Source organism: Microcebus murinus, chromosome 12, assembly GCF_040939455.1.
Source record: "Microcebus murinus isolate Inina chromosome 12, M.murinus_Inina_mat1.0, whole genome shotgun sequence".
Taxonomy (NCBI): Eukaryota; Metazoa; Chordata; class Mammalia; order Primates; family Cheirogaleidae; genus Microcebus; species Microcebus murinus.
The window spans coordinates 25,751,717-25,766,125 of NC_134115.1; the positions used below are offsets into that span (position 1 = coordinate 25,751,717).

Consider the following 14,409-nt stretch of genomic DNA (forward strand, 5'->3'; position numbering starts at 1 on the left):
ATGCTATTGCCATGATGGATGCACAACTGTGTGAATATACTAGAAACCATTGACCTGTATACTTTAAATAGGTGAACTTGTGGTATGTGAATTATATCTCAATGAAGTTGTTTAAAAAGTGCTAAAATACTATGCTCTGATAGAAAATATGCTTTTAAAAAAGCTTACAAAACAATATATGTGATATGAACTCATTCATTAACAAAACATCCCATGTGCATATTCATATATGAATGTAATATGTGTATATATATATGCCAAGGAAAGGTCTAGAAAATTAGAAACTGATTACCTTACTGGTATGGACTTGAATTTATGTACATAATGTATGTGCTGAGGGTCAGAGAGGAAGTTCACTATTTCCTTCTGAAACTCATATGGCAATAGGCAATAAATATAAGACTAGACACACAAGTATAAACTTTCAACATGATGATTCATGTCAGTTCTTCCCTTTCTGTTCCTTCTCAATAATTTGTGACCTAAAGCTGAAGACACTAGACATCTAAATATTTATTTTTCCAGAAATACAGAGTGCTCTTCCATAATATGAGAAGTCTTTACTTTTTATTTCCAGCTACCTATGATATCTCCCCTCAAAAATGACGACTGAGGAAGAATTTCCTCATGGGGCGAAGGGTCATTTATTCAACTAGGAGTTGTTAGTTTAAGTTCCAGCCTCATAACTCAGATCAGTGCCTCCTAAAGCCCAGACAGTCACATCCCACCTTCACGATTCTTCCCATGTCCAAGTACCATCTGAAATATCATTTATCTGACCTTTCTTTTAATGTTATTAAGGTTTGCTTTAAAAAAATAATTGTTACTTTTATAAATGGAAAGTGTGTATATCATCTACCATAAATACACATTGGCTGTAAAATCAATACAATGAAAACAAAAGAAAACATTTAAACTTAAAAATATAAGGCATAGTTTTAGCCTTGGCTCCCACCAAAAGTGGTGCCTGTGACAAGGGCTCGTAAGCCGTAGTACATTTGGGGACATGATCTCAAAGAACAGGAGTGGGGAGAATGATACAGCACAGGAGGGAAAGCCTTTCCCCCCAGGTATGGGAAAAGCTGTCACTACCGGGACAAGTAGCCCTCAATACTTCTGAAGACCCACTTAGGAGACATACAGAATACGCCTCGGAATTGTCCACTCTGGAGACAGGAGAGGGATGTATGTATCCACCAGCTCACATTTCCCATTAGTCTACGATGGTCCCATAAGGTATTAACACCCCACGTGGTGACAGCAGAGGATGCCAGGAGTTGTCTGCTGCAGCAACAGCTGGAGTAAAACATGGGCCAAGAGAGTGTGAGGTTTCTGCCTAATCTGAAACCTTCTGCATCTCTGACTCCTGCCTGGCTCTCTGTGTTCTTGCGTTGCTCTTCCCTTTGTCATCTCTCGCCCAGGCCCACTGGCCTTTTCCTAGATCTTCAAACTCCACATTCCTTCAGCCCACAGTGTCTTTGCATATGGTCCTCACTGTACTCAATCACTCTTACTTCACTTCTTTCTTGACTCAGTTAATGCCAACTGCATCCCTACAGCATCGCTAATTTAGCAAAACCTCCCTCATTTCCCAGACAAGGGCAAGCTCCCTATAAAAAGTTCTCAGAGTCCATGCACTTCATCCATGCAGTGCTTCTTGGCATTGTAAATTTACAATTTGGGGGCTATATATTTCCCCACTGTATCTCCAGTATCTAGCACAATACTGGCATTTAGCATGCACTCAAGATATGTGGGATGAATATGAAGTTATTTCTGGATGTAACTTTTTCTCTGTTCTACTGTTCTTGTCCTTTCCTTTCCCCAGGTAATGTTGCGTTCAGATTTTAATAACGAGCATCAGTCAGAGGTAGGCTAGGAGGGATAGTTTTAGGTTTCCAATGCCAGATCTGGAAGAATTCCTCAGGTGAGAAAACATTTCAGAGTGGTTGGGAAGTCCTCCACCTGCTCCTAACCATCATCACTCCAGTGGTTGAAACCAAGCATAGAAAGTCATGTGACCTAACTTTCGCATTAAGGTACCTGAAGAGGATTCAAAAATTAAAATTTAAAAATATTTATTCAGATATCATAGGAGAAATACAAGTTAGAGGAAAGGGAATCCAAAAAATGCTGATCCAGCCCATCTCGAGGACATCATCCAAGCCCAGTTCCTAGCGCACTTGTCAGTATGTCAGTAGGAGTACAGCCTCCTACTGAGCACCACGCCTAAACCCTTTGCACTCGTGACATCTAGTCCAAATGTCTGGGCAGCTGTGATGATCAAACCTAAGGGAATCAGTCATTACTAGGTAACGGGAAAACAACAGGCAAGGAGCACCAGCAAGGGCCACAGACTGGAGATGTTCCAAAGCAGGAGTTCAGGGAGGGTGTGCTGATGCTAATTTGTTTCTGGGGGACAATTCAGCCCTAGGAATAAGGACACAAACTCTGTAAGCAAACAATATAGGCTCAGTTTGGGCTCCTGAAATTGATTTTCTGAGAGGTCTTGAGCAAATTGCTTTCCTGAGTCTCAGTCTCCTTGTTTATAAAATAGGAATCATAATATAATGTATCACAGAAGGTACTTTTAAAATTCAAGGAGGTAAATGCTTGGCACGTGAGAAGTATTCAATACATTTTAGCCACTGCTGTGATTATCTCCAGCTGTCACTTGCTCTCCTTTCCCCAAATGCACAGCTCAGTATCCAGCTTCAATAGCTGTCCCCCAGCAATGGCTCTGTTGCCTACCTGTCAAATGCCATGGAGATGAGACTGAATGACTACTTGGGAATTTTTGAGAGGTAAAGAAGCAGCTAAAATACATTTTTTTTTGAAACAAGGTCTTGCTTCCTCACCCAGGCTAGAGTGCAGTGATGCCCTCTTCGCTCACTGTAACTCCTGGGCTCATGGGATCCTCTCAGGTCAGCCGTCTGCTAGGACCACAGGGTGCACCACCATGCCCAGCTCATTTTGAATTATCTTGTATTCAAAACAAAGGCTTTTGAGTCCCACAGCATCCTTGAGGAGAGTCAAAGCAGAGGGCATGCATGGCGAAGAGGAAACATCTGGAATGTTCTCACAGAAAAATGAAGGAGTCTTTAGGCTGCATCTCCAACATTGTATGCAGAGAAGCTGCCTTTACTATTTCTTCTGGAGTCATTTTTTAAGTAATTAAAGGCTAGAAATTTTCCAGCAGCATGGATATGGATATTTATTTCGTAAAGGCCAGACCTTGCCAACACTCAGAGTTCTGTCCCGTACTGTTTTCCTTGTTCTCAGCGATTCCACCTGCCTCATCAACATTCCAGTCAGAGCCAACCCTGCCCCACCCCACCACCACTGGCAGCTCCTGCAGACCTTCCCACAAGTGCTTAATGCTCCTTTGGAGAAAGGAAGGTATAAGAGAAGGGGAATCCAAATGGCTGTAAGGAAAGATGATGAAGCCAGGAAAATCACTACAGGCAGGAACAACCACAACGACAAAATACAAGACAAGCTGCATGGTCCAGGAGCTTCCAAAGGAAGAATTAAGTATTAATAAATGGTATTTCCTTTATTTTAAGTCAGTATGCATGGGAATATTGCAAAAGCTTCTGCATCTGAAACATAAATATTCTCCTAGATTGCATTGGTGTTCTTATGCAATTAATCCACGCCTCCTCTCCAGAAGTGGCCAGGGCAGATCTCATTCTATTAATCCTATTCAATAAGGTTTGCCCGTCAAAGGATAGGTTTCTTAGTCCTTATACCAGCCTTCTAGAATTTACAAAAGAGAATGCCTCAAATCTTTGAGTTTGTGAAAACTGTCCTTTTTATTTTTATTTTTTTCCATTCTTGAATTTTGTGCTCTAGATTTAGGGAGCAGTTTAGATGTGATAAAACAGACTCGTGTCAAGCACCATGCCAATACTTCACTTCAAAGAACCTTGAAACATGAAAAGCTATGAACCATTGTGCACTCATTTCCTATTGTTGCTATAACAAACCACCTCAAACTTAGTGGCTTAAAACAATGCAAATTTATTTTCCTACAGTTCTGGAAGTCAGAAGTCTAAAATCAAAGTGCAGATGTGGTGGTGGAAACTATTTCCTGCCTTTTCCAGCTTCTAGAGGCCACTTACATCCCTTGGCTATTGGTCTTTTTGTCCATCTTTATAGCACATCACTCCAACCTCTGGTTCTGTTCTCATATCCCAGTTTTATGATTTTGAACCTTTTGTCTCACACTTATAAAGACCCTTTTGTGATTTCATTATATCCACTTAAATAATCCACAATAATTTTTTCAACCCAAGATCCTTAACTTAACCTCATCTACAAAGTCCATTTTGCAATGTAATGTAACATATTCATAGTTCCAGGGATTAAGACGTGAACAATTTTTGGGGACATTATTCTGTTTGCCACACCCTGAATTACAAGCACCTCTCTAGTAAGTACAGACGACTTTTATTCCAGCTCATTTCATTGATTCTGTTATACATAATATGTTCCTATAAACATGTATGACATTTTCACATTTGCAAATCAAATAGTTACTAACATGTAAAAAGAGTAAGGAATTTAATCTGGTCCCTGAAAGCTCAACAAATAAAGTAAAATAAAATTCTTAATTATACTATACTTTTTATAATCATTCTTCAATGATATATGTCTAATTATATACATTTATCTTGTTTTTCTTCCACAATTAAAATCACAATTGATTGCCTTAAGTTTGATAAGCATCTGATTAAGGCTAAATATATCTAATGATATACAAATTTGTTTAATTTTATATGAGTTTTATGAGACTAATATTAATTCTTCAATTTTTCTTTTATCTTACAAAAATAAGTACACTAAAAATTATTCAAATAATTTCACAAAGACTACATTACTCCTGAAACAGAACTGCTGTCTAGCAAACAGAAGCACTATGATATATTTAAAAATCTCTGTCCTCAATGAGGAACTAAAGCCCCAAATAAGTTTATGAAATGCACATTAAGGATGTCAATTCTAATGACATAAAATCATAAGCTCTTCAAAATATAAATTAGATCTATGTAGAAATAAGAGACTTGAAGTACACATTTTGTGGGTTTTGCTTGGTTCTGTTTTAGCTTGGTTTTCCTTATTGGGTAGAAAGCCACATGAAACATTATTTCTATTTGCTGGTAAAATACCACTTAGTCTTGGACTGGGGTCCTTTACAAAATCATCAAGAATGCAAACATCTTGATCGTATTGTCCTGAACTCTTACGAGAAAATTATTTGACAAAAATTGACATAATTAAATTAGTATTCGTGTGTACTCCCAAAAGAATTCATTTTTGTTTTGTTTGTTTTGCTTTATAGCAAACAAGTAGCAATAGAGTTCCATTTAAATATTTGTTTTAGTGTGTATCTAAATCTGGGTGCCTTATTATAACACAGATAGATAGTAAACATCTGTTCATACCATTTTAAACTATCCTTTTTAAATATGTAACTGTAAAAGGGATATACAATAAGAGTATTACCTCAAGAGATGGATGTAAGAACTGCTTAAGATAATATATATGAAATTCAGAGCCAGCACTCAGTAAATAGTCAATAAATCACAGCTATTTTTATTAATAAGCAATTTTAAAAAGACCTCTCTTTTGGGAGAAATATTGACTCTGCTCTTTTGAATTCACTAATTGCCACACACTTCTGTCAGGCATTACCTGTCCCACCATTGTTTCCCAGCAGGGACCTCGAGGTACATCTGCAGGGTGAACATAAAAAGGTGGCCCAGTGCTATTTCCAGAGAGCGATGCATTGTAGGCCTTGATCATGTTGGCCTCCCACAGGGTAATATTGGCCTTTACTAGCTTCTCCTCTTCAATCTAGGAAGCAAAGGGATGGAAACAAAAATGAAAACAACAGTGTTCAAAGGCACTTCTGACAATCTTGAGACCGTGAATTTAACACTGATGGCAAGGACAATCCAGACACAGGCTTACCTTGTTGTTAATCTCATCCATCAAGGCAAGAATAAATACATACAAGTTGCCTAAGAGAAGAGCAAAAATGCGTCCCAGTAGCCATTTCAAAGCAATGAGAGGATGGTAGTCTTCCAGTTCAGCAAATAAGTCAAACAGTGTTGGGCAGAACATCCCCAGGAGGGACATAACCATGTTCATCTACAAGGAGACATAAGGAAGGAACTTAGGTTAAAGGTATTCAGAAAGTATTATTGTTTTCCTCCAGAATTTTGGAAAAATTCTCTGCTAGGTTCCTTTAATCTTTTATAAGACCAAAAAAGATTATTTCATGCATTTTTAGAATTTGATCTAAATAAAACAACAAAGACAATATTCAACACATATTCTCAAGATATGCATGTATAGGAGCATGTGCGTGTGCCAGTAGTAATACTCTGCTTCCTGGCATAGTGAGGAATGCAATTTACATCACTCTCTACCCAGACAGCACCTGCCGTTCTACATGGCAACCGATTCTAATACGGTGCTGCGCTTCCCAACAAGAGTTCCAAGGGAAATAGAAAATGATTTGCTTGAGGATGAGATCCAAACTGGAAATACTAATTTTATAATCACCAGCATATGGGCTGATTTAATCAGTTAAAATTGTTGAGCTGCCTGAGATGGGCTCAGGACTAAATACTGAATCTTGGGGAATGCAAACTTTTAGGGACACAGAAAAATTGGGATGGGTTTTATCAAAGAAAAGAGAGTAGATACAGAGAAACAAACAGAGAACACATGATATAATGTTATAGAAGCCAAGGCAGAAACATTTTAAAAATGAAAGACTGATCTATAATGCCAAAGGCAAGAGAGTAATGGGGGGGGGGGTGGAAAGAGAGAGAGAGAGAGAACATGAATAGGAATGTGAATAGTAGGAAATGTGGTTCTTATCTCTTGGGTGTCCAGTGCCCTTATGATTATATTATTAGACTAAATTAAGTCAAAGGAAAGAATCTAAAACATGCACTAATTTTATAATGGGGAAAAAGATTTCAAGAAACTCTAGTGACTGTCCTTCCCAATTTGGCTCAAATTGTCACCACTATACATTTCCTATTTTCCCCTGTGGACTCCATGTTTTGAATGACTATAACTACCAGGCTATATTTAGAAAATAATTGCTAATATGTTTGTGTCATTTTTATTAAGAACATTATATAAATATGACCAACCGGATTCAAACTCAGCATGACATGATATAAAATCAACATGATATAATTGCAGTCTAATGTAAAAACTTGGCAGATCCTGCAAAATTTTATATAAGGTAAATTTAAATTTGGTTTCATCAAATTTGTAAAGTTATTCATGAATCCCCATTGCTACCCTCGTTGACTCCTAAGACTCAAGGGCTGCCTGAAATGGATGCTAAAGAGGTTCCTACAAAGAGTGACTCTTTTAATGATAATCAACTACACATCCTTTAATATGGTTCATTTATACAAAAACATGATCGGTATAAACTATGGGTCAAAGCTGCATGATAATTTTGCCTACACACACTATTATAATTGTAAGAGAATTTTGAAAGCAAACTTAGTAAATGGATTGAGGTGTTCATTTCTGCCCAATGACTTATTTTATAGGTTTTCATGAAATGACTATGATAGTATAGTCCAGGGGTTTGCAAACTTTTTAAACAAGGGGCCAGTTCCCTGTCATTCAAACCGTTGGAGGGCCATTGGAGAGTACCACACATTCCACACGTGCGCACTGTGGGTCTGGGACAAGTCCACTGCTAAGCAGGACAGGCAGCAGCAGCAAAAACGCCTGGCAAGCCAGATAAATGTCCTCAGGGGGCCGCATGTGGCCCGTGGGCGGTAGTTTGAGGACCCCTGGATAGTCTTTAAAATATATGGACCCTCATCTTTATTGGCACTACTTTAGAAATACATACAATTTTTTTTATTTGGAGGAATTTTTGATAAGTATTATAGATTACCATGTTTCCCCGAAAATAAGCCCTACCCATAAAATAAGCCCTAGCAGGATTTCTAAGCATTTGTGCAATATAAGCCCTACTCTGAAAATAAGACCTAGTGATGGGCGTGGCTACGCAGCATATCTGCACAACCCATGCATTTCCTCATAAAGCAGTAAAGAAGACAAGCAGCCCTTCTCATCTGTCCCATCGTGACAGCTACTATCCCAGAGGTGACTGGAAAGGTGCAGGCAGCCCCACCAACAAGGTGGGCTCCCCCGTCAGGTCCCGGCCATCCTGGGACCTGCCAGTCCTGGCCAGCCTCATCCAAAGCTGAGGCTTTGAGAGGAAAATAACACATCCCCTGAAAATAAGCCCTCGGGTGTCTTTTTGAGGAAAAATAAGTATAAGACCCTGTCTTATTTTTGGGTAAACATGGTATATCATTTGTTTTTCCAGATAGTTTGGGAAATTCTATGCTTGTGAAGACTTATCCTAATATTTTGATCTACAGGGTTCTGCAAAAGTTTCAGTGTGGGAAGTCTATGCTTCCCACAGCCTAAAGCTGCACATATTATATTTTGAAAAAGCCCAAGTTCAAAATGATGTCACATTGTATGCTAGAACACTTCATGAAAGGGAGCAGGCCCTAGCAACAACTCATGACCAGTGATTACCTGATTCTAAATATCTACCTCTAGCCTCCTTTCTTTGACTTGCTAAAGGGGCAGATACTCTAAAGGCAAATACAAATCATAAAGTTCAATTCCTACCAAGGAGCTGGCCTTTCTCATCTGCGTAGCATTTGGAGGGAGAGGAAGTAAGTCAGGGGGAGGAGGAGATGGAGAGGTGCAGTTAGGCTTCCAGTGAAAAACAGAGAGAAGCCCCAAGTTGCCCAAAGTTGGGGAGGCCGTATGAATGATTCCAGTGGGATCAATGTAGGAAGCAAAGACTGTATCATGGCTGCTTCAAAGAATTCAGTTAACAACTTGATCTTTCAATGATGGGGTATTTATGGAGAAAGCAACATAGGGTCATAAAAAAAGTCTTGGACTTGAAATCAAGACTCCAAGTTTCTTACCCTGACATTTCCCCTAACTCTGTGACCATAAACACATCATCCAGTCTCCTGAGATTCATCATTTCCTTCTGAAAAATACAGTGGTTGGACTGTGTGTTTTCTAATATCTTTTCTGATCTAACTTTTCATCAAGTCACAAAATGAAAAACCAATAGTAAACTTAGAAATAAGGCTGGAATAGAGTGGGAAATGTGCAATAAATTTGGTTAACTGTAAGGCAGAATGAGAGTGGGCAAAGAGAGACCTTATTCAATACTCCATCATAGAAGCATAACCCACAAAATAACAACTGTCAGGTTCTAAACACATAAAAAGCATGCAGAAACGAACTTCATTTTTTTCCCACCACCCAAGGGTGTCAGGATCTTGCTGTGCAAATTCCTGGGATCGCTTCACAGCCCAAAAGATGAGGTATCCACTCCCTCCAAGTGTTAGAAACACGAAGAAGTTAGCAAGAAACCTCAGGAATCTGATCAAGTGGATATTTTCTTCTACTTGGGCCGCTCTTTCTTCTATTATAGCTTCCTGTACCGAGGCAAAACAATATAAAACAAAAAGGAATATCTTAGCTACAAAAAGTATCATGAACTCAGGAATTATTTTTGCAAACATCAGAATGTGAGGAATGACAGTGTAAACCAAACCTGGGATTTCACAAACCAGGTGAACATGCTTAACAAGTGAGGGCAGGTAAGAGAGAGAAAGAAGAAAGAATTCTTGCAAATTGATCTAACACTAGAATCATCTTTATTCTAAAAGATATTTCCTTCCAGTACAATTTTTTAAAACTACATAATAATGTTTTAGAGTCACTTTAAATATTGTGCTAGCTCATTCCTGTAAATAATTAGTGAGCATTGTTCTATTATTTAAAATATCTGATTCTGATTACTGATGGTCTCATGTGTCAAGCCAATAACATTATTTTATTACCAAATATAAAGGACAAAAGTCTTTAAGGGATAATAGTGCTTTTATAGTTCATTGGATATTGTCCAAGCATAATCAGAACCAAGCCCTGATCCCAAGAAGCAGAAATGATAAGTTAATCTTTCTTTTAATTGTCACAATACTTCACTCGCTAGACTATATAGAATGCCTCCAATTTTACTCTTAGAAATACAAATAACAGGCTTTTTAAGTTTGAGTCTCTACCTTAAAGTTCATGGTGATAGAATTAAATTTGTTGTCTGCTGTTTCAGGATTACCAATTAGGTAGTCCCAGCTGGTGAACACCTTCCAGCTGAAGTTGAAAGTGTTGTCATCACCCCCTCCATCGTCACCAATGTTTTTAGTCATCCTGTAAAGACAGGGAGTTTAACTCACCAGCCAGAATTAAAAGAAAAAACAAAGAAGGAAAAAAGAAAAGAGGAGTATAGGGAGCAAGAAAATATGATAATTATGGATAAATTGGAGAAGCGATATCTAAAAAACACATTTTTTTAACAAGCTTGTTCTAATGGCCAGAAAATAGTTTGAGTGTTTTTTTTTTGTTTTGGTTTAACTTTTATATTGTTCATTTTCCAGGCCCTCAAAATTAAAAGACTACTCAGCATTGATGATTTTAATAAACATGTACATAAAAAAACACTTTTTTATTGCTTTACTTAAACCAGGACATTAATGTCATATAAATTGTTCTTAAAGGGATAAGGATCCCTTTAAGAATCTGGTGAAAACCATTGAGTTCCTCTTGAGGAAAAAAAAATATATATGTATAGACTTTTTTACATATTAACCTTATTCCACACAACTTTAGTTAGTTCCCAGACCACCTGAAGCCCATGGACGGACTACACCAGGCCGAGAAACTCCTATGTAAAATTTAATTCCCACTAGCATCTCCTCCCAAAAAGCAATTGCATTAGATGCATTAAATTTCTGTCTACTCCACAGTTCTTAACCAGAAATCAAGATTTGTATACAACTTTAATGTCAAGTGGTTACATATATTCTAATCAGTGGTTTTTATTTATTTATTTTTATTTTTATGTTTTTTGCTTGAGGAGTTTAAAATGCATTTACTTATAGGTTTATTTTAGTAGTTGGAAATCTATATTCTACCTACTCCACTTCTTTTTTTCCCCATCACTATAATACCAAAACTGAAATTTCATAAGACATATATCATACAACAGTCCCATAAGATTTTGGTTTTTTTAAATATTATAGTCGTATGGAACCAAAAGAAGAAAGAGAAACAATGACATAAAGCTGACATTGTAGGTTGGCAGACATCTCTCTAAGATCATCTGAATTTCCCCATCATTAGCTCCACTCCTATGGAGGTTTATATATTTTAAACAGGCTAACATGCTATGAAAAATAAGCACTAATAATTATTCCTTTCTTCCTTCCACCACTTTCCCCTTTGCAAAGGGTGGTCATGTGTATGTACTTGTTCTCCTCAGAAACTTAGCAAGAGATCAAGGTAGTTACTCTACGTTTTACAGATGGGGAAGCTGAATCTCAAAGATAGGAAATAATTTGCTGGACATTGTCCACCAGTACAGCACAGAGACAGGTCAAGGGCTCAGGTATTCTGACTTCACTTCTGTACCCAAGCTAAGACATCATGAGGTGGGTTAAACCATAGAAAAATGCCTTTTTTTGCAGGTCAAAAAGGTTTGAAATCAGACATTCCCTATGGAATTAACCTAGGGAGAAAATGATTTATTTAATCAATTTATCACAGTCCATTTTGTGCACTGTCATTGAGCAAAAGTTAGGACCTTAAGTAAAAATGGCCACTGGACCAATACGTTTTCAATGGAGTTTTATCAATGACAATGTTTTATAGCTGAAGACAGCCTCCCAGGAGGGTGAGAAAATTGGGATCATCTAATATGTGGAAAATAATGTGAAAAGGGGTGGAATAATGAAAGGAATGAGGAAGGACACCAAAGATAAACTTTTGCTGACAAGATTTTTTTATTGAGATATATAGCCCTGTAGCTAAAAAATGTTCTGTGTACAGAGCTACTCTTTATCTATAGAGAAAAAAATGTGCATATGAAAATTCTTCCTCTTTCAAGGGAGCTATAGTTTCCAACTACTATGTCTATGAGTAGCAATCTCAATATATCATTTGTTTTGCCAGGGAAGTTGGGGAAGGCAATTAATTGTAGCATTTATGCTGTTGCCGAAGGTTTTCATACTCAATTTCTTCCCTTGGACCACAAGTTTGCAGCTCCATTTACACACTGGGGTCATTTGGTTATTTTATGGGTACATGGGGATGTTTTTAATAAATCAAATAAATACCTCCATAAATCCTAAGCCAACAGGGTCACTATAATGTAGTCTTTCTCTGCTAAAATGAAAATCAAAATGAGGAAAGTGATTGAGAGGAAGGTAGGAAAGAACTTTCTAGAAGCTCACAGGATAAAACCACTATACCAGAATAAGAAAATTATTTCAAGGATGATAGTAACCGTGTAGTCCCCCCTTACATGAAGTTTCAATTACTAGCAATCAACCCCGGTCCGAAAATATTAAATGGAAAATTCCAGAAATGAACAACTCATAAGTTTTAAATTGCATGCCATTCTGAGTAGTGCCGTGATGGAATCCCATCCCACTCCATCCTGCCCGGGACATGAATCCTCCCCTTGTCCAGTATATCCACACTGTCTATACTCCCCACCCATTACTCACTTAGTAGCCTTCTTGGTTATCAAATCCACTGTTCTGGTATGGCAGTGTTCAAGTTACCCTTACCTTACTTCATAATGGCCCCAAAGCACAAGAGTAATGATGTTCTCACTTGACTTGTAAATTAGCTAAATTTTAGTAGTTTTCAATGATTCTGTCTCCCTATTTAAGCATGAAGAATGACTCATAAACAACATAAGTGAACCTTCTTATAAAGACTTTTTATTGCAATGTGTTCTGAAAACACAATATGAATCCTGCAGAAACCACCTTGTTCACATCTTTAGCCTTGTCCTTTTTAGTGTCCTTCCATGTTCCATCTTTCAAGAATCTTTTCACCACCTACATGGATTTAAGAATGCCACCACTCTTTCAAATTTTCCACCACTGAAACATGGTTGTTTGTTTTGACCTCCAACAGCTTCTGACAAATTCCATTCTATTCCCTCTTTTATCTAAAATAAACCTTACTTTGCACCAAATTAAAAAAAAAAAATGAATATTGATGTTGGCAATTCAGATATGCCAAAGAGAAGCCATAAAGTGCTTCCTTTAAGTTAAAAGGCCAAAGTTCTCAACTTAATAAAAAAAGAAAAAAAAATCAAATGCTGACGTGGCTAAGATCTATGGTAAGAATGAATCTTTTATCTGTGAAACTGAAAAAAGACAAAAGAAATTTGTGCTAGTTTTGCTGTTGCACCTCACACTGCAAAAGTTATGGCCACAGTGCTTGATAAGGGCTTTGTTAAGATGAAAACAACATTCAATTTGTGGATAAAAGACATGAACAGAAACGTGTTTCAATTGACAGCATTCACCAAGGGTCTTAGAACATATTTCACTCGAATAAAAGGGAATTATTGGCCGGGCGCGGTGGCTCACGCTTGTAATCCTAGCACTCTGGGAGGCCGAGGCGGGCGGATTGCTCAAGGTCAGGAGTTCAAAACCAGCCTGAGCGAGACCCTGTCTCTACTATAAAAATAGAAAGAAATTAATTGGCCAACTAATATATATATATAAAAAAATTAGCCGGGCATGGTGGCGCGTGCCTGTAGTCCCAGCTACTCGGGAGGCTGAGGCAGCAGGATTGCTTGAGCCCAGGAGTTTGAGGTTGCTGTGAGCGAGGCTGACGCCACGGCACTCACTCTAGCCTGGGCAACAAGCGAGACTCTGTCTCAAAAACCAAAAAAAAAAAAAAAAAAAAAAAAAAAAAAAGGGAATTATCATATCGAATTCTTGTTCATTAAATATGAAATGTCCAATTTCAAATCAAAAGGGTGCTTTATTATATCTCAAACAAGAAGCAGTACAATTAATCAAAGTGTGGACCTAAACTATTGACACAGTTTTGCCATCTCAACAGTAGCTTGTTTGTGCCAGCAGCCAAGGAGCCTGGAGAGCAAGTGGCAATGAAATCATGAAAGGCGTTTTCCACAGCTTGTTGAGAATTGAGCATTTTTCATTGTAAGAAGTGGTCCAAAGTCTGAAGAAGTGGTAGTCAGTTGGTGCAAGATCTAGTGAATACGGTGGATGACAGAGAGTTTCCAAGTTCAGCTGCTGTAGTTTGAGCAGTGTTATTTGTGTGACATGTGGTCAAGCGTTGTCTTGCAAGAGGATTGGCCTGTCTCTATTGACCAATCTCAGCTGCTTCATCGCAAGCATCCTCATCATTTCATTCAATCGGTTGCAGTAGACATCCGCTGTAATCAATTGACCAGGTTTCATGAAGCCGTAGTGGATAATACCAGTG

The 14,409-nt window shown here is 38.0% G+C and overlaps 1 protein-coding gene across 1 annotated transcript in view; it reads right to left on the minus strand.

The window, feature by feature from the left end:
* The window catches only part of LOC105874783 (transmembrane channel-like protein 1), a 110,966-nt gene that overhangs the window by 32,319 nt on the left and 64,238 nt on the right, over nucleotides 1–14,409 (minus strand). Inside the window, exons 7-10 of the mRNA XM_012770907.2 lie at nucleotides 10,161–10,305; nucleotides 9,336–9,530; nucleotides 5,977–6,156; nucleotides 5,698–5,859 (exon numbers count right to left, since the gene is read on the minus strand). Of these exons, the coding sequence (XP_012626361.2) occupies nucleotides 5,698–5,859; nucleotides 5,977–6,156; nucleotides 9,336–9,530; nucleotides 10,161–10,305 (682 nt within the window). The remainder of the gene's footprint in view (nucleotides 1–5,697; nucleotides 5,860–5,976; nucleotides 6,157–9,335; nucleotides 9,531–10,160; nucleotides 10,306–14,409) is intronic.